Genomic DNA, 26,960 nt, shown 5'->3' with positions numbered 1-26,960 from the left:
TCAACGGTGGAGTTTCTACACACCATAGATTAAGGTGTGGAGCTCTGCTGTACCTCGAGTATTAATGCAATTACTATTGTTCTTCCATTCAATTCCGCTTGTTCTTTTACCAAGATATCACTTGTTCTTCAACATGATGAAGGTGATGATTGACGCCCATCACCATTCTCACCCATGAATAAGGTGACTGACAACCATTCTTGTTCTACAAGCATCTGAGGCTTAGTGAATGTCTCTTGGATTCCTGATTGCACGATGCATGGTTGATCGCCTGACAACCGAGTGCTCGCCTGACAAACGAGCCAACCATTCCGTGAGATCAGAGTCTTCGTGGTATAGGCAGGACCTGATGGCAGCATTCAAGAGAATCCGGAAGGTCTAACCTTGTCTGTGGTATTCTGAGTAGGATTCAATGATTGAATGACTGTGACATGCTTCAAACCTGTAACCTACTGGGCGTTAGTGACAGACGCAAAAGAGTGATTCTATTCTGGTAGGGGAGGGAACCAAACCGGTGATTGGCAGCACTGTGACAGAGTGTGTGCATTAGCTTTCACTGCGCGGATGGGAGGTAGCTGCTGACAACAGTGAAACCCTACACGAGCTTGCCATGGAAAGGAGTAAGAAAGGATTGGATGAAGGCTGTAGGAAAGCAGAGGGACGGAAGGGAAGGCATCTTCATACGCTTGTCTGAAGCTCTTACACCAATGATATACATAAGTATCACTATCTTTATCTTCTATGTTATTTTCGTTCATCATCATATACATTTGAGTTTGCCTGACTAAGATTTACAAGATGACCATAGCTTGCTTCAATGCTAACAATCTCCGTGGGATCGACCCTTACTCACGTAAGGTTTATTACTTGGACGACCCAGTGCACTTGCTGGTTAGTTGTGCGAAATTGTGTAATGCCATGGTATTGAGCCACCAACGTTCTTGGAGCCATTACCGGGGATTATTTGAGTTGTGAAAAAGTATCGTTCACAATTTCGTGCACCAAGTTTTTGGAAATTGTGAACAATACTTTTCACAACTCTCATAATCCCTGGTCATGAACTCCAATTACCATAGATATTTTTTGTAACACTTAAAAATATTACAATAAATCTTTTATAACAACACTTTAATAAATGTTATGATCTATCTTTTTTTCCTAACACGGAAAAAATATTACAAAAAATCTTCTTTAACAAAAAAATATATTACCATAAATTTTTGGTAACATTTATAGCTATAATATCTATTTACTATTCATATTTTAATATGTAACTATTTATTTGTTTATTTTTATATACATTAGAAAGGGTATTGTCACTAATTTAAATGCACAAAACATTGAAGATAAATTCATAATAAACACAAAGTATAATAAAAAGAAAATTAATAAGAAAATTATTTTTTTCTTTAATATTGTCTAAAATTACTACAAAATAATTCTAAAATAAGCAAAAGATAGATTATAAAATCCAAATCTTCTCTATTTTGTCACCTTCAATCAATATAAATAATTCAAACAAACAAATTAGAACATAAAATCTAATCTTTTTTAGTTTGTCATCTCAATATTGCTAACACACCACTTTCTTCTTCTTTAATCTTTTCTTATGTTGATCATGCTTCTTTTTCTTCAATTTCAAGTCAAGAATCTCTTAAATAGAAAAAGAATAAAGAGCCTGCAAAAAGATAGCTATTTTAAGACACTAATACTAATATTGTTACTGAACAAGAAGAATAAAGTAATATCAACTTTATTTAAGGGTAAAACATATCACTTCAACTAATCTCAATATGATTATTACAAAGTATGAATCACAGATGCTATTTTAACTTCATTTTAGTTCTAAATATACCTGCTTTTGTTTAGGTGAAACAACCACATTCTTCTCCCTTGTTCGAGGTAATAGCTTAGCTTGAGACTTAGAAACACCTTCTGTAATAGTAGATGATTCTAAAATATTTTTACTAGCTGACTTTGATTTACTTAGAATCTATAACATAAGAAAATAATAAACAACAAATCTATCATTAGAGCATATAATGATCAGTGTATGTATGCTATGCTATCATTAAAGCATATGATGATCAGTGTATATATGCTATCTATTTGACATATAAATTCTATATAAAGCATGATTATGCAGCTTTTTCAATAAATAAATTGAAATCCTTCTTTTTTTTCATACTATCTATCTATCTATTTATCTATCTCTCTGTTCCAATTCTACTATTACAAATTATGCTCCTCTGCCACTGCTTCTATATCTTTCTATCTATTCATCTATCTATCTCTTTCATACATTCAAGTCATGTCCCATAATGTATCATCTATATCATTCTCTCATTGCCACATTACTTAACACATTATTCCATCTCAGCTTTTATTTTGTCACACAAAAATATCAAATTAACATAGATATATATGCCTAACTTAAAACCAGCTCTGAAGACACCAATTATCCACAAACACATTACTAATTAACTTTTATGTAAAAATAAAAATTATTAATGAAGTTCCTATAATTTACTACTTACTTTTTATCTAAAGATAAATACACATGCGACAACATGCCTCTCACCTATATATACTAATTGTTATATATGTTTACATTATTTAGTTGAATTAAAACAGATGATGATCAAGATATAATTGGCATACACAACAATAAAATTATTAATATTATAAATGTGAAAATAACAAATTAGTGATATTATTAGTCTATAAATGCTAAGATTAGAGTTATTTTAGTGTAGATTAAATAATTGACTACATTTAGAACAACACTATGAAAAGTAAATTTTATAATTAATTATTAAGAAAAAATACAAAAAAGATATAAACACCTCTTTTTCAGTAGTAGCAGTAACTTCATGATGTGTTGTTGCAGTAGCTTCTACTTCCTTCTCATATAGAGTAGTTGACATGAAAGAGAGATTTGAAATATCTACTCCTGGGAGTTTTTTTGTAGTTGATTTAAAAACATATTAAATTCACATAATATCTGTGACTTCATGGCTTCTATTCTTTCTTGAAGTTTTGTTTCCATCTCCTCTTGCATTTTTTGTTGTATATTCTGAATTTCAGCTTGAGCATTCTCTTTAACTTCTTCAATTAACCTCTCCGTCTCAACTTGAGATTTAGGTCCCCACAAATCTGAAGCTACAACACCTCTACCATAAGTTCGGACAAGACCGGGTTGATCTTTCCCCAACACTTGAGAAAGTATATTATCTTGGTTTGTACTTTCTAATTTTTCAGGATGTGAAGCTATGGCATCCTCAAGCTCTAACTAAACCCAAAATTCAAACTACATTAATTTATGACAAAACATCTATATCACACAATACACACACACACACACACACACACACACACACACACATATATATATTAAAAGAAATACATATCTTTTACAAAAATTTTGCTTGTTCTCTCATTCATTGATTTTTCATCTTTTGGCTTATGTGTTAAAAAAATATGTTCACCCGAGATGGTTCTCTTCTATCAGGATTTTTCATTGCCTATTAAGAAAAAACACAATCAACTAAAAAAGAACCAATGCAAATAAGATAATATAAATACATTAATTCTACCTCCTCTTTACGTATTTCAGCAAATGTTTTTAATCTGCTATATGTTGACTTGTATTCTTTGTTCTATTAGCTTTATTCTTCTTGCTTTGTTCCTTTAAAATCATAAAAAGATAATTGAATAATTAAGCCTAAAATTAGAAAAATTAATTAGTATAACTAATTATAGTTTGAAGGAAATTACATGCTAAGAATTAGTATACCTTAATCATATCAAGGCTCCAAAATTGAACAAGAATCTTCCAATGATCAAGTGGAACAGTACGAGGACAATTCTTCATATTGTAAGCTAGTGACATGTTTTTCTTAAAATACTGTGTTTTCAACCGACTTTTATATATTCTCCAAGATGAACCCAAGGTTTTGAAAATCCACGCTTTACCAAGTACTCCGATGTCAAACTTTTTCTGCACCATGATGAACATAGATATGTTAATTAATATTTAGTTTTTAAAATCAATAAAAGAAAAACACCAAAGTTAAAAGTGTAAAAATGTAATACAATGGTAGTTTCCCACAAATATTCCCAATTATCTTTAAGTCCATGCCAACTTGTATAGGTCAATGGAGCAAGGCGTGCATTTCTAACCAAAGTCCCCAAATGACTGCTTAACTTGGCGCTATTACAACCAATTGGTTGACCATGCTTATTTAATCTAATTAGCAACCGATCCTCAAAGCTTAAACCATGAGTTTTAAGGCACTTTGTCGGACCCCTTTTTCTCTTAGTTGCTGGTCTTGCTATGGGAATCAATAAATAAAAGACAATTATACAGAAATACTACATATTTATTATTAGTATTAAACTAAACATAAAACATGATTACTTACTATCATTATCATTAGCTTGGGGTGCTAAAACTGGTCCTATTATCAAGAATGAGAAAGTTTAGAACAGAGAGGAGAGAATTTCTAAAAGACATCTATCTATTCATTCAATCTAATCTTATAATAGTCACAACACTCAATAATAGTCACAACACTTAAATTAAAAAAATGCAATAAAGAATCACTTACCGTCATCATTAGTATGCAGTACTAAAGGTGTTCGTGAAGGACTTGATGCAGTATCCTCTAGCTCACCAATGATATTAACCATAGAACCACCTTTCAATCTTCTACTTTTCTTCATAGATGATATTAATCGGGATTGACGAGGACCTAATTTAATTTTCTCTTCTGGTTCATAGATGATATCTCTCATTGAGATGCTTGACCTTAAAACTTTGTCTTTCTTGTTTGCCATAGCACTATTATAAACCAAAATCACAGGATTGATAAAGATTATTAATTATGTAGAATACCTAGAGACTAGAAAGTGAGAGAAAACATTCAAGAAAAACCTAAACAGAATCCAGAACTAATTAACCAATAGTATAATTGTAATTGATGGTCCATTTATATTCATAGTGTAGCTCATAGGTGTGCAGCATATACAACATACTATAGAAAGTGGTGACCAAGTTGTTAATAATTTCAAACACAATAAAAAAGGGGCAAGATCAAGAGAGAATAAAGAGAAACAATGCAAGAGGATATAGCTAGAGGCTCTTATTCTTGTAGTAAATAAGAGCTTTCAGTTTTAAGTTTCTCTTTCCCAGTTTCAAGTTTCTCTTTTTCATGACTTCAAATATATTAAAGTAGATTTATTTTATATATATATATATATATATATATATATATATATATTCAATATTCTTCTAGAAAACACAGCTTCTTTCTGCCTTTTCTTCAAAAGCATAAAAAGAAAAAGAAAATTTCATCTAGCTGCCATGCAAATCAAAACCAGCTCGAGTATTTCTTAGTGCTTCTTTCAGTGATCCAAATTTCTGAGATATCAGAGAATTTTAGATTTCATACCTGACAGATGAGTTTCAACTCGTGGAGAAGCTCCTGCAAAAATTCTCTGTGTGATCCCTTAACGGCATATTGGTAGCTACCTTTAACCCCAAAGCTAGCAAATATAACATTTAGTATAAGAAATTGCATGTCATTATCAAACCAATTATTTGCTTGGTTCGGAGGCTAATCTATACACTGATGTGAAACATAATAAACTGTGCCATAAATGATGAGTATAAAGGCAACTAATAATGTAACTTGTCTCCTATAAAATGCTTGAATCAATTTATGCTCATCACTAATACAAAGGAGTCTATTCAAGCACTTTACTAATTTATGCTTATACTTGTTAATTACATTATCTAATGCAAATAATATGTGAAAACCTGAAAATTAAAATTTGAAAGATAACAAAAACAATTTTTGCACCCTAACTGCAAAAAATATAAAAGAATCATATAATTTAAGAATGAATAATAGCCTTTGCTTAAATTTTCAGCATGTAGTCATAACATTACATATAATAATCACACTACTTTTTACCATTAAGCATAAACTGTGAGAAGTAAAATTAAACAATTGAAAATACATTCTTATCTGAAATTAGCGAGCTACAAATACTAAGGATCAATTTCACTTTCTTTTCTCTTTTTTATTTTCTTATTCTTCTCTCTCAGCAAAAAAGGTCAACTAAATCAAGTGTTTGAACTTAAAAGGATACTAAGAATAATGGTAAAAAAATTCTAAATTGGCAATAAGAACCACGAAAACAAGTCAAGGAACTTACAAATGCAATTTTATTTTGTCCTAATAAAAGAAGAAAGAAAATAAGAAATAAAAATAGAATCATGAAAATTAGAGACTAACAGCTGAAGAGCTTCTAGAAACTTGCCGTGTTCTTCGTCAGTCCAGCTCTCTCTGGACTTGGTAATTCAGAAACAGAATCTGTGTAAAATCCGAAACTTATGTGGCAAAAATTGAAAGGAGTAACCGAAATTAAATAATAGAATTGTTATAGTCAAATAAAAAACAGAATGAATAATAATTAAAAAGACAGTGTAACTAAACTCATTTATACCTAAATTCAATCTTGTTTAATAAGACAGTAAGACATTGTTAGATGTATTGTTGGATATATGTATCATCCTCACCTTTTGGAACTAAGATTTACCTGTTATAAAAATATGACACCTGTTATTTCTTCTTTTTAATCATGAATAAACGTATTAGCAAGTAGCAACCATAGGTTATTAGAACCTCGAAGCAAATTAGCAAACTGATCCTAAACAAACCTAGTCCTAATAATGCAAGTGCTAGTAGCATTCAACACACTACCACAATGTGCAACAATCCATTCTCAAAATCCCAAAAATAGTGCATAGCTAATAGGCTTAGCTTGTATAAAAAAGAGTACATCTGAACATAAGAAGTGCAGCATCTATCTCTTATAATATGTGTTTTAAATGGGGAAACACAAATTTCAACCAAAGTTTTGAATTGTACCCTTCCTTTGGAAGCTCATTGGAATCAGTCATAGCCTTTTCCCAGACAATTCAGACAACGTTGGATCCTACAAAGCCATGAAACATTATGAGCATAACTTATATCAAATATATTATTGTTTTCTTTTAGTTCTGAAGATACAATACAACATAATTTGAATTGAAGCAGCAATTAAACTCATTTATACCTAAATTCAAAACCTAAATTCAAATAAACAACTTAATTGGTGAGAAATTACATATGCATGATTCAAATATGAATCAAGATCAGTAAGAGAAGAAAGAATACGAAAAGAGGTTCTTCTTCTCCTCTATTAGACTCACCTCAAAATAGAGAATAACAAACCCAACCCTAGAATTTGTTGAAACGAGAGAGAGATTCAAGGAGCGGAGGAGCACGATCGAGAGTGCTAGTGAGATTGAGAGCGAGGGTGCGAAGGAGAACGAGATTTGGGTGAGATAGAGAGCGTTAGCTAGTTCCCGATCTTTCTTCCGTTTCAACCGTTAGGCTAGGTCTCCGATTTGATTTCCAGGGTGTTATAGGTAATTTTTGAAGTTTTTTTAAAAAAATTATATATATTTAGTTATTTACTAACATTTTATTATAAATGTTACTTTATATATAATTTTATAATAATCATTAACATTTTAATAAATGTTAAGCAATAATGTTACCAAATCTTCAAAATGTAGTAATACCAGTTATTCCAAAATGACTTTGCTTGATAGACAATATTGTGATATCCTAACCTATGTAGCCTCAAGTTCTTGCTTCTACTATTAATCCAAGAGTCTTGTGATGAGTCGAACACATGATATTGCAAAAACTTATCATTAAAATACCGCTTTGAAACATAAACTATGAAATAATTATCAGTATTCTGAATATACCCAAATGCATAAACAAAAATAGTTGGACAACATTATTTAAAAGCAAAATCAGAAAGAAACTTGACACCTTTCATCAAAGAATTCCACACAATCAACTCAAACAAAAAGCCACCAATAGTGTACCTTATACAGATATTGCCATAGTCCGAACCAATGACATTCCACCAACCAAGATTAAACACGATGAATGGTAGCTCGCATGATCTCATGGCACCGTGAATAGGATCAATGCTTGTCATATTCATTGTTAAACTTTTGCACGGTGGAAGCTCAATATGGATAAACACACTTATATTTATCCATGTTCTTAAATGTAAGCTCTTTCATTAAACTATAGGTTAAGAGCATTTCATTCCAGAACTTATTAAGAATCCTACACTGCATTACAGTTTTCAAGTTGGCCTTGAAAAATATCTCTATCATCAACTCTTTAGGCAACTTTTGATCCTGAAAAAAGAATGTTTAGGTTTGATATCACTCATTTTCACTAACTCACTGTAAATGGTATTCCAAACTTCCTTTATGAGTTTGTTAACAACAATACTCGATATAAATATAGAATCCTAGTGTTTGAAATTAGAAAAATTCTCTGTATAATGAAGACAATATGTCATTAAAGTACACTCTACCTTAATGAATATGTAAATGCTAGATGGTCAATTTGTGGGAATAAAAAAGCATCACAAACTGATTTTCTTGTATTTTCTTCAAATTTTAGTTTTCTCTACCTTTTTTAGTGTGTAAGAATGTTTTGTTTTTGTACACATGTATATACTTGGTTGATTTAACTGTAAATTAATATGTAGATTAATCTAATAATTAAAACTGGGATGTAAAAAGATCTACGACAATGTGTGTACATATTTATCTCCGATTAATTTTATTTTCATACCTAAAGATTATTTATTTTACCTACCTCTACATTTTTTTAGCTTTAAATTTTTTTGTCTAAAATTTATTAACTCATTTTAAATACTAAAATTTAATTCAATTCTAATTGAACTTTAATTCATCATAAAATTCAATTCACTTCTATATAATTAATATAATATTAACTATTCTCTTTTATTTTTAAAATAGTGTATTTGTTTTCTTTTTAGTAATGGTCGTTATATTTTTCAGTTTTATAAAATATCTTCATTGTCTTATTTTCCCTTTCCTTCAACTTAATTAATATTAGTAGCTTTTATATCTAAAATTTTCAGATGTATTTAAATTATTTCATATAGTTTAATAAATAAATACATTTATTGTATAAAAATGATGTTATATTAATAAAAGATGAAGTTGTCTATTATAAAATTTTAATTTATTTTATAGATATTTTAAACACTGAAATTCAATTCAATTCTAGAATTTTATTAATTCATTTTAATTACTAAAATTTAATTTAATTCTAATTAAAATTTAAGTCGTCATAAGCAATTCAATTCTATATAATTAATGGAATGTTGACTATTCTCTTTTATTTTCCTCTATTATTTTAGTTTTGATTGAGTAGAGAAACATTGATGTGATAGAAAAATCTCTCTTAAAAGATAAAAAAAATTATTTGCAACCCTCACTCATTCCTTATGCCCTTTCAATTTACCTCACGCCTATAAATCCCTTTTCCACAGTTATTCTATTTTACCGTTTCTTATCCCATACCCTATAAACCCGTGTTCACTCCATTTCTTATTTCAATTTTAGGAGTCTTTGGAAAACGACATGATGGCGTTCGCATTGTCTTCTTTTCAGACTCTGCATTTCATGTCTCTTAACAACTCTCTCATAGATCCGAAAAGGCTACGGTCTATATGAAGGAGGTGGATGCCGCGATATGATTTTGCCCTATGATTTCCTCTTCTACTCTATAGTTTCTTGCTGCAGCGTTCTCTCGGTTTTAATGATGGTGGTGATAAATAGCTTCTCTCTCCGATCTGATGATGACAGAGGTGAAGATCTTCTATCAAAACATGCAGTAGAGTTTATATTGATTGATTTGATGATTGTTTGGGGTTAGTGATCACCGAGGACAATAGGCTTTACTTCACAGGTACTCTATTTAAATTTGTAGTTGCTTCTCATATTGCTAATTCTACCTACTTCTGTACCGTGTTTTGGTATACTGAGTGATATTTTTTTTATGTGGAAGTGAATGATAGATTGGAATAGCTATTGCTTAGGGTTGTTGTTGATAATGATGATTCTATTATCTACTGGCTGTGGTTAATTCGAAATTCTTTTGGAGTAGGTGTATTAGAGTTTTCAGTTCATTTATTTTCATAGCTAAAAATTCTTTATTTTACCTACCTCTACATTTTTATCTTTAAAATTTTTTGTCTAAAATTTATTTGATATTTAATAATCTTTCTTTTTCAAATTAGGTATCTACTTTAGAATAAATAATATAGACATCCAATAATAAACGCTAAATCCTAAACCCTAACACCTAAACCTAAACCCAAACCCAAATCCATACCCAAACCCAAACCCAAACCTAAAAATGCTAAATCCTAAACCTTAAATCCTAAATCATAAACTTTAAACCCCAAACACTAAAAGATAATTATTTGAATACATTATTTTTTAAATAAATTGAAATTCAAAACAATCATTTTAGCATATTAAATAAAATATATATTTTGAATAATTTTAACTTTGGGCACTATAATTGTTTACATTATTTTCAGATACATTAAAGAATATTTCTATAGTAACAAATGAATTGTACTTACTTTGCTAAAAAGTGAGAGCAGAAGAGGTTTAGATTCATCATAAATAGTAATAACACTTTATTAATTAATTATCAATAACTAATACAACTACATGATTATAACATTTGAAAAACTAACTAATAATATAAAAGAAATACTATAGCACTACTTCCACTAACAACACAGAACCTTTGGAGAATAAGCAACCCTTGGGATACAATTGAAACAGACTTGAGACACATCTCATAGGACCATGAACTATAGTAAATGGTATTCCTTTCGTGACTAATCATATTGACTTTAGATACTGAGACCTCTGTTGAAAGAGATAAATTTGTCCTCTTTAAACTTTTAATCCTTTCGTGAACTCTGATTAAATCTTCACCAATAATAAAACTGGGGTTGCAAAGAATTTTCTTTTACTTATTCTCCATAAACTTCCTCCAAGGAACAATATTAAAGGTTTCAATGTCAACCTTAGATAAAATAGTGTGCCATCCTATATTGGATATTTCATAACCCATTAAACACAAATTGCCTTGAAAAACAGTGACAGATTGAAAATATGGCCTTTGAGCCTGGTTTGGAAAACCACTTATCTTAATTTTTTGAATTTCAAACGTCACCACGTCAAAGATAACTATATCACTAGAAACACTGGATTGCCTTCCCACCCAATTGATCCAAAAAGCCTTGCCTCTGTGTATGACAGAACTTCCACCCAGATTCTTCAGCCTTTGATCCTTAATATAAGTATATAACCATGTCTCCATTCTCTATAAGCCGAGTCATACACATTGCAATGAAAAAATCGATATCTAATATGCCTCTTTGATACATGTACAATGAAATACTTATCAGTTCTAGGAGTGAAACCAAATGCATACCCAATCATAGCTTGACTGCATAGTTTGTCAGCAGGGTCTTCCAAGCACCGAAAACTTTTCAAAACGGGATTCCAAACCAACACCTCAGAATTAAAACCATTGATACTATATCTCAGACATAGCATCCCATATTCAGACCCAATAACACTCCACCACCCAGATTAATCAATCTCAATAAGCAGCTGACATGGTATGATGACTCCACTGACACAATCAATCATACTTATGTTATCTGGCGAATACACCCAAGCAGCTAAACCAACTTGAAGTAGCAGATTCAAGTGTTTATCCTTAGTTACAAACGTGTTCTCCTTCATAAAATTATATTCAGATAATATCTCATTCTATACTTTACCTAGTGCCATGCATCTTGCTATTGTTTTTAGCTTGCTTCTCCTAAAAATTTCAAGCAAGATATCATCCAAGAAAATTTGTTCTAGGTTCATCTCTACTGAGGTAGCACTTTAGCTTATGTTGATGTGGGCAAAAGGGATGTAATGTGAATACCAATAATCTGCTGAGTATTCTTGTATAGGGTATTTATAGTCACTACTTTATCCCATATATAAGTCACGTGTGTGATTTTAATTTATTGTTTAAACCCTATTTTTTTCACCTTCAAATATAAATCTTAGAAAAAGACTATACCCTACAAAATCCAATGGTTACTATTTCAAATCGTGTTTGGTTTCACAGCCTCCAATGTAGCAGATTGCTTGTTATTTTAAATGTATATCACTGTCAAAACAGTATACAATGCCTCATTGAATATCTTTTTCTTATAGCATAAGCAAATATTGATGAGCATAGGTTTACCTATGCTGGAAAGGATGATTTAATCCAACCTTTAATATATTTTGCTTCTCTTTTGTCAATAGTTTTTTGTATTTGAATACATATAATTTTAAAATTATATACATTTGCTCAATTTATTATATATAGATTGTAAATATATTTGGTCAAGGCATGCAACCAAATATATAGATTGTAAATATATATATATATATATATATATATATATATATTTTGGTTGAATTCCTTGACCATCCTTTAAAGGTTATTAATTATTTTCGGATTGAGAATAGTGAAAGTTGATATACCATATTCTAATAGTTCATTTTCTAATTTGTAAATGATTTCTCTTATGTATAATTGTTATTGAATCTGTACCTTGTAAATTATATTGTATATATATAGTACTCTTACAATATGATAATTGTAAGTTTGGGATACAGATAGACAATTTATAATAACCAACTATACTGATATGGGTTACTCCGTGCAGGAAATATTAAGTCATTAGCATCAATACAAATTAGAAAACGAAATTCTAAAAGAACACCTTTTAGAGGCATAAATATAATTACTAATTAAAAAACAACCAATTAAGTACTTGACAACTGTCCTACGGGTATACTCTCTAAGTCTTTCGCAACTATTCCTATAATTCCTGCATCAATCTTTTTAGCTCTTCGCTTACCGCTGGTAACTGTCTTAAACTCATTGACGGATTCCTGATGATCAATATAAATTAAATAGTTAGTAATCATTAACACTATAATCATACTTTTTTAATCACTGAAATTTCCTTTTCTATACATTAAAAAACTTACATGTCCACCTTGGACAGATTCATCATCACCGAGATAAACAACATCAGTATTACAATCCAAGCTATAACATTTTCCAACCCCTGCAATATCCAATAGACCTGTTTTGCATGATTTTTTAAGAGATACAGTTCATAAAACTATATAAATTTATTGTAACAGTTGCTATTTTCAAATTTCCTTACCTCCACAGATTATTCATTTACAGATTGGCTGTATTTATAGATAAGGTGCTCATCAAGGCAAGTTTTTGTGACATTATTCACGTTCTCATTACCACTTAAATTACTACTTTTCACATTAATCCTTAATATCAACTTTATGTCCAAGGCTGTCTTTAGTACCTCTGGGTAAGAATTACCAAAATCATCCTTCATTATGAATTCTTAAAATAATCAAAAGGATGTTAATGTTATATCTTAAATGAGGGATAAACAAATTAAAAATATGTTCATTGTACCTCACTGTAGCTTTCTTTGACTTTAGTTGCACTCAACCCTAAAATTTGGCTTGCTTCTGTATCCCATAATACTACACATATACTTCCAGTTGTATCAGAAACATAAGCTTGAAGCTCATACCGCAAGTCTACCTGAACGACCTTCTTGTGGCAATGGTCACACTCAAAACTCTCCTCTATCTTTTTGCATTTTTTATAACAATACTTGCAAGCTATGAAGAACCAATCATTTCTCCCGATTTATGACAATCGTACATAGTATGGGAATATTCAAAAAATGAAAAAGGATATATGATTCTTTTATATTCTCACATCACTTGCGTTCAACACATTGTCTATTGTTTTAACTTTGCATATCCCTTTCCTGAGCTCATCGATAGCAGATCGATATGAACTGGACGACAAATGACTTATCCTATAGGATGAAAAACAACTATACCTTGAGTGCTGTCCACCAAACTATATAACAGAAGATTGAGTATATTTATATGATATGTTATTTTCACGAACTTATTAATAGATATATGCCTCTTTTTAAATAGTTCGGTCTCCTTATTATTGGGATTTATGTGGAGGTTAGACGTGTCAAAACTACTCCGAATACTAATCTTTCCTGAATATCAAGCCAAAATAATAAACATGATCATTTTATTAAAAAACATCTTTATTTAACATTTTAAACCATTTAAAGCATTAGATTCATACAATTCCATTCCTTTGCTTTGAATAGTTGGAATGCAACTATGAGAGATTTAGCCTTATCACCATCTAAATAAAGTTGTATCAAGTCCACCAGTGAACCAAATAGGATAGAGCTAATAGAATTCTTCCTGATATATTGTAAGTTGTTAGCATGTTTGATAAAAATTAAAATAGTTGTACATCAACCTAATTGTCATAAGACTTTAAATACACAACACTTACTCAAGGTCCTCCACTAACAACCCTAATTGCTTGCTCTTCTGCCCTTACTTAGTAACCAAATCCTTTGGGTCCTCCTTTTTTATAACCTCTGCTAGCACATCTAAAATGCAAAAAGATGTTCTATGTCAATGGATAAACTATAAATGTTTAACATTAAAACAGAGTCTGGACTAAATCATTACCGAAAAGAAAATTATGATCAAGCCTTTCTTCTTGCAGGATAGACGCAATACTCCTAAATGTAAATGGCTGAAACCATGGTTCTGAAAACTGGACCGGACCGGCCGGTTCAACCGGAAAAATCGGGAACCGGTCGCCTAACCGGTCCGGGTAATGCTAATAACTGCCTGGCAAAAAACCGGCCAAAAAACCGGTCGAACCGGCGGTTAACCGGCGAACCGGAAGAACCATCCGGTTTTTTTGCGGTTTAGTGGTTTGCAAATTCAGCTGCCAAACGACGTCGTTTTGGCATTTAAAAAAAAAAAAAGAAGAATGCCCTTCGCCAAATGACTAACCCTAATTTGATACTCCCCCCTTTCTTTCCCTTTCTTCCCCTTTCCCCTAACCTAATTGTTCTTCGGCGCCACCCACAGCCATCAAGGCCACCAAGGCCACCATACCCGAGCCCGCGACCACTACCGACCGAGCCCGCCTCCTCGTCGCCATCCACAACCATCGACAGCAACAGCGACTACCATCAACCCAGCCCCCTCCTCGTCGCCACCCTCAACCATCGACAGCAACAGCGACCACCACCGGCCGAGCCCGCCTCCTCGTCGCCACCCACAAGCATCGACAGCAGCCGCGCGACGACCACTGGCCGAGCCCGCCTCCTTCTGAATTTGGTAAGACTCTGTTCTATCACCTATGCTTCTTGATTTTGATTTTATGAGGTTGTGAGCTTGCCTGTTTTATGCTTGATTTTGGATTTTGATTTTGATTTTCTGAGGTTGTGAGCTTGCCTGCTCTATGCTGCCTTTATGAAATTGGATTTTGATTTTCTGAAGTTTTGTGAGCTCGCCTATTATATGCCTCCTTCTTGATTTTAATGATTGATGTTTTTTATTTTGAATATGTTTTGCATTGCTGCTTCTGTTACCTGCTTCATGAATCATGATGAATATTTTTTGCTGCTTCTGTTACCTGCTTCTTGTTTTGCATTGCTGCTTCTGTTACCTGTTTCTGTTTTGCATTGCTGCTTCTATTATGATGCTTCTGTTTTGTATTGCTGCTTCTGTTACCTGCTTCTGTTTTACATTGCTGCTTCTGTTATGATGCTTCTGTTTTGTATTGCTGCTTCTGTTACCTGCTTCTATTTTGCATTGCTGCTTCTGTTACCTGCTTCTGGTTGCTGTTTCATTATTTTTTGAATTACTATTATTGATTTTGAATATGTTTTTCTGTTTTGCATTGTTGCTGAAGTTTTCTGGTCTTTGGTTTTCTGATTGTTATAGATGGAACAATCACAAAGTAACCCACAGCCACAAGATTCTCAAACTGGTTCATCCAGAGGAAAATCTGATCCAGCTTGGCAGTATTTTACAGTGAAGTATGACAAAAATAACAAGGCTCAATATACATGTATTTTTTGCTTGAATACTTACAATGGAGGGGGGATATATAGAATGAAATATCATCTTGCAAAGATCCCTGGACAAATTAAAGTTTGTAACAAAGTAACTGAAGATGTTGAACTTCAATTCAAAAGGCTTTTGGAGGAAAACAAAAAAAATAAGGCAGAAAAAAGAAAATATACAGTTGATTGTTATGATGTGGAAAGTGAAACACAAGCGGAAGAAGAGGGTGAAGCGCCTAATCCTGTACAACCTCCGGCTCCTGCAACATGGGAGACAAAGGAAAGAGAAGAGCGATTGCTGCTACTCCAATTGGAAGTTATTTTAAGGAAATGACTACACCAGACTCTCAACCAGCTTTGAAAAGTGTCTTGGCCAGTAAACAAGTTAAACACAAGGTTAAGTTGGGGCTTGCAAGATGGATCATTGATGCACGGATTCCATTCAATGCAATTCAATCGCCTTACTTTCAACCTGCCTTGGACGGCGTTGCTGCAATTGGACCTGGTTTCAAGGGACCGTCGTATGACGAAATGAGAGTTCATTTGCTGGCCGATCTTAAGAAGGAGTGTCAGTTGCTTGTGGAAGGTTATAGGAGCTCGTGGAAAAGGACTGGTTGTACACTGATGGCAGATGGCTGGACTGATCAAAGGCAGCGTACGTTAATTAATTTTCTAGTTTATTGTCCTGCTGGTATGTCATTTGTTAAGTATGTTGATGCTTCTGATATGATAAAAACTGCCGATACCTTGTTTAAATTGTTTACTGAGGTTATTGAGTGGGTTGGGTCTAGTAACATTGTGCATGTGGTTACTGATAATGCTGCGAATTATGTATCTGCTAGAAAACTCATTCATGAAAAGTATCCAAACATTTTTTGGTCTCCTTGTGCTGCTCATTGCATCAATCTTATCTTGAAAGACATAGCAAGTCTTCCTCATATAGCTGACCTTGCCTCTTGTGCTTCAAAAGTGACTGTCTTTGTTTACAATCATATGATTTTCTTGTCATGGCTTAGAAAAAGAAAAGAATGGAAAGAAATTGTTCGACCAGGAGTAACACGTTTTGCTACTGTATTCATTACTTTGAAAAGTATATATGATCATAAAGAAGACTTGCAATCATTGGTGATTGACAAATATTTCACTTCTCATAAATTATCCAAGAGTATCAATGGGAAGATGGTTAGTTCAATTATCTTGGATAGTAAGTTTTGGGAGGATTGTTTTACTACTGTTATGCTTGTTGGTCCTCTAATTAAGTTATTGAGGCTTGTTGATGCTGATGAGAAACCTTCTCTGGGTATCGTGTATGCGGGCATGCAAAGAGCCAAACTTAATATCAAGACAATGTTTAGAAATAGAAAATCTGCATACACACTTTATACAAGTATCTTGAAAATACGGTGGGATAAGCATTTGAAGCGTGACCTCCATGCAGCAGCATACTTTTTGAATCCAGATTACTTCTATAGTGAGGGGTTTGTTGAGAAGGCAAATATATTGAGGTCTTTGCTTGATTTATTTGATATTGAAACTCTTTGCGATGACTCGGTTGCCGCAATACAAGAGATACAGTTGTATCGAGATCGAAAAGGAAGTTTTGGAAGGAAAAGTGCATTGAAAGCAATTAAGAGACTTGAACCTGGTAAGTATTTATATTTCTATATTCAATTTACTTTGAATGTTTTTTAAATATTGAATGAGAGTTGATGGTTGAATTACATATTCTGGTAAGTGAATGGTGGAGGCTACATGGTGGGAGTGCTCCTAACTTGCAAAAAATGGCAATTCGTCTTCTTCATCAAACATCTTCATCATCCGACTGTGAGAGGAACTGGAGCCTCTTTGAACAAATCCATTCAAAGAGGAGGAACCGATTAGAGCATCAAAGGCTAAGTGACATTGTTTATGTCACTTATAATCTACGCCTTCAATCTAGAATGCATCGCAAGAAGAAGAATTATGATCCAATTGACATTCAAAGCATTGACACAGTAGATTTTTGGGTAATGCCAGATGAAGGTGATCCTGAATTTACTAATGGAGACATCGAAGGCATTGAAAATTTAATTTATACGGATAATGCTATGCCTTCATATCCTACAGGTGATTGAAATAGCAAAACTTGTTTCATTTCCTCTCAATATTTGATGTAAAGTTGTAACTTTAATTTTTTCTTGGTTTTCTATTTTATTTTATTAGATGGAGGAGATGTGGAACTTGATGTGGATTTCCCTAATGTTGCTAATTCTTCAAATACAGCTTCTTTTGGTGGTACTTCTGATGATGGTGGCTTTGGATTACCTGTTTATGATGGAGATGTTGGAACACTTAATGATAATTATGATTTTTGATGAGTTGCACCTTTGATTAGTTGAAAACTTGCTAGTAATTGTATCTTTTGAATGTAGAACATTATGGGTTTGTCATTATGTACGTTTTAATTTTTGTTTACTTATAAACTTTGATGTTTGAAGTTGTTTGTGAACCTCTAATATTAAGTAATGGATAATTTATTATGTGAAATATCAAATTTTATTAAGTTAGAGATCATTGAATTTATATACTTAAGATTATTTTAAGTTTTTTAATAATTTTATTTAATATTTAATTAAACCGGTTGAACCCCGGTTGAACTCCGGTCGAACCAGTGAACCATTGAACCAGTGACCTCACCGGTTTATTGACCGATCCGGTTCTCGCAACCTTGGCTGAAACAAAAAGAGCGGTTAAGGGATATGAACAACCATGCTTCTTTGTAATAATGTGATCCTATACTGAAGCGAGATGCACTTCATCCACATATTGTTCTTTTGGACTATAAAAGAAGAAATACTATATAGTTGTCCCTCCGACAGAATGGGCCAGAACAGTCGTACCATTGATTTTGGAATCGTACAGTGTATCCTGCTGCTCTAGTAACAATAAAATAATAATAATGTTATATGATAGTTTGAACAAATTCTAGATAATAATTTAGAAGTTATTATGGTTTAAACACACCTTCAAGTCATGCAATCCAATCTCTAAAGCACCAGCTTCACTACTGCTATTTGGTCGTGAAGGACCATACCACATCCTTACAACATAAACCTTAATGATCCAATCTACTTTTTTTGTGGAGATTTCTTCAAGAAAGTCACACCTTTCACCCATATTAGATTATATATTTCTACACTCTGTTATACGTGATATGTACTTATATAAACAATATCTAAATGTAGGCGGGTGCATTCGAAATTCAAATTGTAATTACATTAAATTTTATTTGAAATTCCTCCATAATTTCCCTCCAAAGAGGAATATGTAGGAGAAACAATAGGCTTACAGATTAGGTGTGATGGCCATCCGAAAAAAATTATTATTAGCATGCATACATACATACATAACATGAATAGTAATGTGCGATCTAAAATCTTGACACTTGGATAGCCTGAATGATCAAATACTCAAGATTTTTATTTTAAATAGATATACGCTAATAACTTCAGAAGTTGTTTTAACTAACAAAACAAAAGTTTTTCAAAAAAAAAAAAAGAAAACAAACATAATTTAACCACGTTTAATCATTTCATTGACTATAATTTGTAAGCTTGAATTGTTATAGGTTATGTTGAGCTTTGATCAAGTGGTGATACCATGAGTAATAAAAAGAGTTATCTTGGAGTCATATTTTATGTGATATGTGGTTTACGGCAAGAGACTTGTTAAGAAGTTAGTGCCTAATAATTGTTTAGGCAATGAATTATTATTGTTTAAGGGCCAATTTATAAGATTATTATGAGAAATATTTAGTTTGTCTAAACTAGGACTTCGTTGAACATGCATCCTAAAACAGAGCCCTTAATTTTAAAAAAGAGATTATTGATGATGCACCACATCAATTCTTTATAACAAATATTAAATACAATATTTTTTTTGTCATACAATGTTAGTTCTTTTAGAAATACGAGACTGAGAGAAGCACTACTTGTTATTGGATCACTTTATGGTTCGATGTAGTATCTTCGCACCTATGATATGAGGTGTTGATTTTTGTATAAATTGATTTTCTGGTGAGAATGGATAATTCGTCCTAGTAATGGCCGGATAACTCATCCAAATCAGGTTGGATAACTAGTCTCGACCGCAATTCTTTGAAATCCGAATCTATAGTAAAGAATACCATAATTTGCATATATTTGATATTGTGTTGTGATTGCTTAGGACCGTGTAAATTTTTTCCATTTTTTACTTGCTTTAGCTTATAGTTGGGATTTATGTCCAAAGGAGAATGTTATTGAGAATTTAAGAAGTCGATTTTAGATAGTGTTTAAGAAGTTTAGAGTTTCCAAGACTAATTTACGTATGTGAAACACGTACGATAACATAATAATTCACTTGGTAATAAATTTATGTATATATCATAAAGGAATGTATAATTAGATAGATAGAATATACTCATGTATGTGTTCGACTATTTTTCTCTATTAAGACTTGTTTTCACCCCTACATATTTACATTTGTACATCCTATATTATATCAGGAGTAATAAATTTTCTATCCACAATATGAAATAAACACAAATTTACTACATAAAATAAATTTATATCATAACACATAACATAAATAACTCTAAATTTATGTACTATAATTTATAGAAAACTAAATTAGCTAGTTATTTAAATGATTCACAGTGTGTATATTTTAATTCTAGTTCCAATCAACTAGTTAAAAAATAAATGTTACAAAAAAATCCTATTACTGTAATTTTTTAATTTTAAAATTAAAATTAAAAAAAAATTGGCTTAGTTAGAGATTTTTTCTTTTTATTCGGCCGTTTAACATACAAAACATATACGGAGAAAAATAATATGATTTAGAATTTAGAATTTAAAAACTACTCCATATTATTTGTTTTCCTTTTGTTTCTTTTTCCATTTTTCTTTCTTTTGGTTTTCTTTTCTCTCTTTCATTTTTCCACCAAGGGCACTATAAAATTCTTATTTATTTGTAGAAATTTTTTAGTGGGAGTTATTAAAATCTCCATAGTAAATTTTATTTGTCACAATTTTAAATAATTAAAAAAAACTCCCACTATTATAATACTCTCAACCAAATTAATTATAAAAATACCCAAACTAAACAAATACTCACTAAGCCCATAGCCCCATACCAAAAATAAAAAAAATCAAGAGTTCTTCAAGAGAGAAAACTAGGGAGGGTTTGAAACCCTAAAATCTTAATTTCATCGCCACCGCCATTCATTTCCTTGCCGCCATTGTCGACAAGTCTCTTCTATCAATGCGTTGTCGATGGAGCTATGAATGGAGGACGAGGTGATCGTGGAGAATTCGTGGAGTTCTCGCCTCTCATGTATTTCAGTGACGATTCTATTCAGATCGTTGAGCTAATACTTTAGATTTTTACTTCTGCATCATCTTCCACGACGGGTTCTGCCGTTGGTTCTGCTTTTGCTTCGGTGGCTTGAAGCACTCAAAGCGCAGAATCGGTGGCGCTGGCTGAGGAGATCAGGAACGCGAGCGAGCAGGAGTCTCTGGAACCTTCGATTGAAGCTGCATTTATTCTTAATTTTTTTTTGTTCTTTGCTTTCTTCAGTTCTTCAAATTTTTCAAAAGATATTAGCTGTTGTGATAATTTGATGATATTTTTTCGAAGTTATACACCATCCTACTTCTTGTGTTCTAATGTACTCCTCTTTTGTAAATTTTTTAGGTCAATGCAAAGGAATTGAGGTTTAGTTAAGTTGATTTGATATATTATAAAGGTAAATAGAGTTAAATGGAAAATTATTATTCTTTATTGAAAATTTTGATTTCTTTATGAAGTAATAATGATGTTAGGGTTCACAGTTTAGGTGATCATTAAGTTCAAATCTTTTCATTAGAGGCTATTCTCCTTTGTTGATGCAAGGTGTTGAGATATATCTATAAATAAAGTGTCTAGTACTTTGTCGATTCAGATTTCAGAATATGAAATAATTATCTATTTGTTGAATTTTGTTAATTTTCTTTCTTCAGTCACCGTGGTTTATGTATAAGCTTAGTTTGTGAACATCTTATTTTTTGTGACTAATAGATCACTAGCCATTCCAAAGAAAAGTTGAAGAATAGTAAGTGATTAAAAATAAATGATGAATGTATATGCATTTTCTGAACCAACTAGATAGATATCTTCCTAATGTTTAACAAACCTGCTAATTCATTTTATCTTCATTGAATCAGGTCTAACATTGCTATTAAAAATCACTGGAGTCACTCAATGACAAAGAAATGAGAAATATCCTCGCCTTTTGGTTTTTACCTAATTGTTTTTACTTCTAGTTTCTGCACATTTCCAATAGAGCTAGCTAATGTTTTAGAGAATTTGAGGTAATAATAATTCTTCTCTTTCTACCTTCATCTATGTAAAAATGTTATGATGTAATATTGATATGACTAAGTCTATTACAATGAACAATTATTTCCAATTTCACTTATCAAAATGTTACAATTATAATGTGTTCTAAATACAATCATATATCTTATTATTATTTTTTTGTATTTTTTTTATTTTTAGAAGACTTATGATGCTGTTATTGGAGATATTACCATACTAGAGAAAAGATTGCCATATGTGGACTTCACTGTGCCATATGCAAAATCAAGATTATCAATGTTAGTTCTAGCAAAGTCCGAAGAATCAGCATGGATGTTCACCGAGCCATTTACCTGGAAACTTTTGGATAGTTACATGAGCCGTCTTGATCTATACAATACTGGTGGTTGCACTACAAGAAACACCGTTAAAATCGATGGCCAAATCGACGGCTAGGCTGTCGATAATATTAAAAATCGATGGCAAAATTGACGGTGGATGAGGTCGCTATTAAACTTATCAATTTTTCAAAATTTTAATAAAATCGAAGGCTTACCAGGCCGTCGATAATAATTCATTAAAATCGACAATCTTTCCGTCTATAATATGAGTTTGAGAATTTTATCTTCTTAATAAAATCGACAGTTTTGCCGTCGATATTATTATACAAAATTGACACCGTTTCCGTCGATATTTGATTCAATAAAATCGACAAAAGAGTCGTCGATTTAATTATTAAAATACCGACAAATTCATTGTCTATATTTTGTTTTCTTTTGTCTATTTTAAATTTAAAAAGCAACAACTTTACCGTCGATTTTAATAGCCACATTTTTTAATTATTTTTTCTATTGAAAAATAGCAGACAATTAATGTAAATAAAATTTTAAATACCAAAATAAAATTTATAAAAAATATTAGATAACAAGACGAACAAATTTTTAAATATAATTTATACTAAATATTAGATAATAAATTTACAAACTTATCAAAATAATAAATAATCCTCTAACATAAATACTCAAAACAAGATAAATAACTAAACTCAGACTTATATTTGTTTAAATTGCGATCCACTAATAATACAAAATATTCAAAGCAAAGTAAATAACCCTACTTTGTTAATATGGTCATGTAATAGAACTGGCCTTGAAACATTAAAACTTTGGTATGTACTTTGCATGCAGGAACCTTCTGAGAATGGCTTTTTCCTCATCGAATTGTTTCTTCTCTGCCTGGTCCCTAGGTTTCATTTTTCTTTTCTCTTGTAGCATCCACAGGAGCACTTCACGTTGTTGTTCCTCAAGGAGAGGATTGCGCACTGCCACAGGCGTCGTGGCAGGGACCAACAGATCGTCGTAATTTCAAGCCACTGAAGCTGTGATAGGATCCTGAGGGACTTCAGAACTTGCTCTGCCCTTGTGCAATCTATGTGCTTTCCTTCCACGATTCTCCTTCAACTCTTGCAATTGCACTCTGGCAAATGTAAAAGCTGCCGGGAATACATATCATGGAGCAACAAAGTAGAATGTGATCCATGAACTAAAGCGAGATGTTAGTCATAAAATTAAGGCATCCATCTAATAATTTTCAGAACATTAACTGTTGCAATGAATTATGCTTATGTTCTTTTATTTGGAATAGGATATAATCTGATGCTAGTTCAACATCATAAAGAGTTAAGGCGAAACTAATATAGGTTGAGAATTTTCCAATTACATGATGAATGAAATTATGAAATGAAATCATTAATTTGGCTATCAAGGTTAGGATGAAGCAGGTGCAAGTTAGGGGTAAAATACACATGTAAAAATTGAAGAGTGGGACAAAAGTTGTGTTTGTCAATATATCAAACACATGCAAGGCATGAATATTGATTATGCTAACTAGATTTTAGTAAACCAGCAAGCATGAGACTTCTCCTTCACAGAAAACAAATAAATAAATATGCTTTAATTTGCTGGCAACCCCAAAGCGACAATTAACTGCTCATGTTCTCATAATTGATTAACAGAAGCCTTTATCTCCTCTCATTTTCAAAAGACCATTCCCCTGAACCTACCCTTCTGCTTACTACCATTAACACTCACATTTGTTCCTTTCTTCTCCCACCAAACTAGACTTGACCCCACACATCTTAAAAACCTTATAGCAAACAAATATTTACGATCACATACACACATAAAATAATAGCATGGAAATCATTCACAATAAATGCACATCACCATCCACTGTTTAACTTTAACCAAGGAATAATAATCTATGAAGGCTTAATTACTTTTTTATTACTTCATGGTTATAAGATAGATTGTGAATGTGTGATGAGTACAACAACAACTATTATTAATGGACTCAAAAAAATGTTGAAGAACATACCTAATATGAAAATTGTTGAAGCAAAAAAAGAGGAAGGCGTAAGATGTGTCAAAATTGGGAATCAACAAGATGGACCGACACTTCTACACTCCTCGTTTTTCGAAGTTTGCTGGTGGTGGTGGCCGGGAATATTCTGTGACTGTGCTTGCTGTTGAGCCTGCTTTTGCTGCGGTAGGAGAAGCAGCTACGCCTGAAGGAAAAGTTACATGCCTTTCTTCCTTCATCAATATTTGAATTGAAGACCTATAACAACTAGGTTTCGGTAATATTGATTATGCCAACTAGGTTTCAGGAATATAGATAAGATTATTATTAACAAATGCAAATTCATAATTTTATGGTAAAACTAGTAGATACAACAACTGCAAAAATAAATATAATAATCAGAAAGACAGAGAGAAACTTACATGAAGAGAATGGTGTAGTGGCGGGTTTGGTGGAGAAGGAAAAGAAGAAGCTCTGTTCTCCGGTGGAGGACGGCGGATTTTCTCAGGCGTCAGAGAAGAAGAAGCTCTGCTAATCTATTTTCTGCCTCTCTTCGTGATGGTGACTCTGTCTCTGGTCTCTACTCTCAAGCGTTGGAGCATTGTAGAAGAAGAAGAAGCAATAGCCTCACTCTGAACTCTAATTCTCTAAAAGTTTAGGGTTAATGTTTGGGGAATTGAGCAAAACGAGGGACACGGGTAGAAAATGCGGGATAATTTTTTGTTGATAGAAATTGACGGTAATTTCGTCAATTTTAGGTAAAACAAAAATCAACATCTTAGCCATCTATTTTATATAATAAATCTACACTGTTTATTTAGTTTCAAAAGAAGATCTTCATCGTTTAAATTTATCGACGACTAAAATTGTCGATATTATAATTATTAAAATGGACAACTAGTCCGTCAATTTTAAAGAAAAACAATTATCACCCACTATCTCGTCGGCAATGTGAGGACAATGTTAAGATGCTAGAAAATTGCTAAAATAATAGACGACATTCTCGTCGATTTTAATATTTTATTTTTAATATTTTTTTATTTTATCGACGACAAGCCGTCAAAAAATATCGACGAAAAGTTTGGCCGTCGATTTTTTGTGTCGATAATTACACTATTTCTGGTAGTGTTGGCTACTTGAGAAAGAACATAATCTAGAGTTTCATGGCAATTGGAAGAGCCAGGTCAGCACTGCTTTTTGGTTTACCTTTTCGTCTTTGTTCTTTGCTCACAGTTAGTATCAATCTCAATTTTCAATTTGATTCCAATAATTTAAAAGTTTTAAACCTCTAGTCATGCCATATATATCTTTAGGTTTCTTATAGATTTATTTGTAATAAGCTGAAATTCTGTTGTACATTAACTATTCTCAATTTTGATTCTGTTACTCTTTGAGAATTTCAGAACTTTTGAGTTTCTATTTTTAGTTCTAAGCATGCTTGCTATTTGTTTTTGTGTTGTTTTTGCTTCCGGTGCTTCTAAAACTGGGATGGTATATGGATGTTTACATTTCAATAGAAATTTGTTGGTAGTTACCCGTTATTACTTAAGACTAAGATTATTCTATTTTAGTTTATTTTTATAGCTCTTTATTCGCTACTGCGCCCATTCTTGTGTCAACGAGGTTCGGGCTGAAGGAATCATTCTCATTCTTTTGTTTTGATTTTTTTCGACTACCTTCTTTCCTGTTTGTAATCTTTTTCTTTGTCTCTAAAACTGAGCTCTCAATTTTGTTGCTTCTGTTAGTAAATTGAAATGTTCTTTGTATAATAGGTCAATGAGAAAAGTGCAAGACCAGCGAGATTTTAGCTGGTGCATTACACGATAATGGTTGAGATATTCTCATGGGGCATAAAACATTTGGTAAAGGAAAGATTCAGGTACGATTATTGTATTTGTTAAATAATGATAGTCATGCTATTAGCCGTTATTTTGGTAAACCAAAGCATGAATCAGCAGTGCTTTTAATGTGGTTAAGTTAATATGGATTTCACTATAAAAATGTTGAATAATTATACGACTAGAATATTATAAGCTCGTTATGTTCTGAAACTTTTAATAAATACAACATATATTCTTGTCATGCTAAATCCCCTCTTCTTTTCATTTGAGATTTATTAATATCAATCTTTGATTCCTTGGCACTGTAAGCTTTATGCACTGCACCCAAAGGCATGTTGTATTTCTTAGGTGTTCTGCCAGTTATTTATCCAATCTTGTTTATTTACTTCCTATTACTCGTTGCGTAGCTTACTCTCC

General features: G+C 32.1%; 1 protein-coding gene and 2 long non-coding RNA genes across 6 annotated transcripts; 2 read left to right on the top strand and 1 right to left on the bottom strand.

The window, feature by feature from the left end:
- The first annotated feature begins 16,314 nt into the window (after positions 1-16,314).
- On the top strand, positions 16,315-18,338 carry LOC130934574 (uncharacterized). Its single transcript, XM_057864132.1, has 3 exons — positions 16,315-17,629; positions 17,689-18,090; positions 18,187-18,338. The coding sequence occupies exons 1-3, from the start codon at positions 16,315-16,317 to the stop codon at positions 18,336-18,338; spliced, it is 1,869 nt and encodes a 622-aa protein (XP_057720115.1).
- Positions 18,339-21,111: 2,773 nt separating this feature from the next.
- Positions 21,112-24,105, top strand: LOC130936707 (uncharacterized). 3 transcript variants are annotated; one of them, XR_009068159.1, is made up of 4 exons: positions 21,112-21,751; positions 22,209-22,355; positions 22,546-22,844; positions 23,529-24,105. It is a non-coding gene; the product is annotated as an uncharacterized LOC130936707 (long non-coding RNA). The 3 variants fall into 3 exon arrangements; XR_009068157.1 differs by having other exon boundaries at positions 22,546-24,105; XR_009068158.1 differs by having other exon boundaries at positions 22,543-24,105.
- Positions 23,697-25,386, bottom strand: LOC130936708 (uncharacterized). 2 transcript variants are annotated; one of them, XR_009068160.1, is made up of 3 exons: positions 25,125-25,386; positions 24,718-24,969; positions 23,697-23,883 (listed from the first exon to the last, which is right to left on the bottom strand). It is a non-coding gene; the product is annotated as an uncharacterized LOC130936708 (long non-coding RNA). The 2 variants fall into 2 exon arrangements; XR_009068161.1 differs by having other exon boundaries at positions 24,718-24,960.
- Positions 25,387-26,960: the final 1,574 nt, after the last annotated feature.

Source organism: Arachis stenosperma, chromosome 6 (assembly GCF_014773155.1).
Source record: "Arachis stenosperma cultivar V10309 chromosome 6, arast.V10309.gnm1.PFL2, whole genome shotgun sequence".
In the NCBI taxonomy this organism is placed as follows: Eukaryota; Viridiplantae; Streptophyta; class Magnoliopsida; order Fabales; family Fabaceae; genus Arachis; species Arachis stenosperma.
Note: the sequence above shows the minus strand (reverse complement) of the source record. Positions and strands in the feature narration are given on the sequence as shown.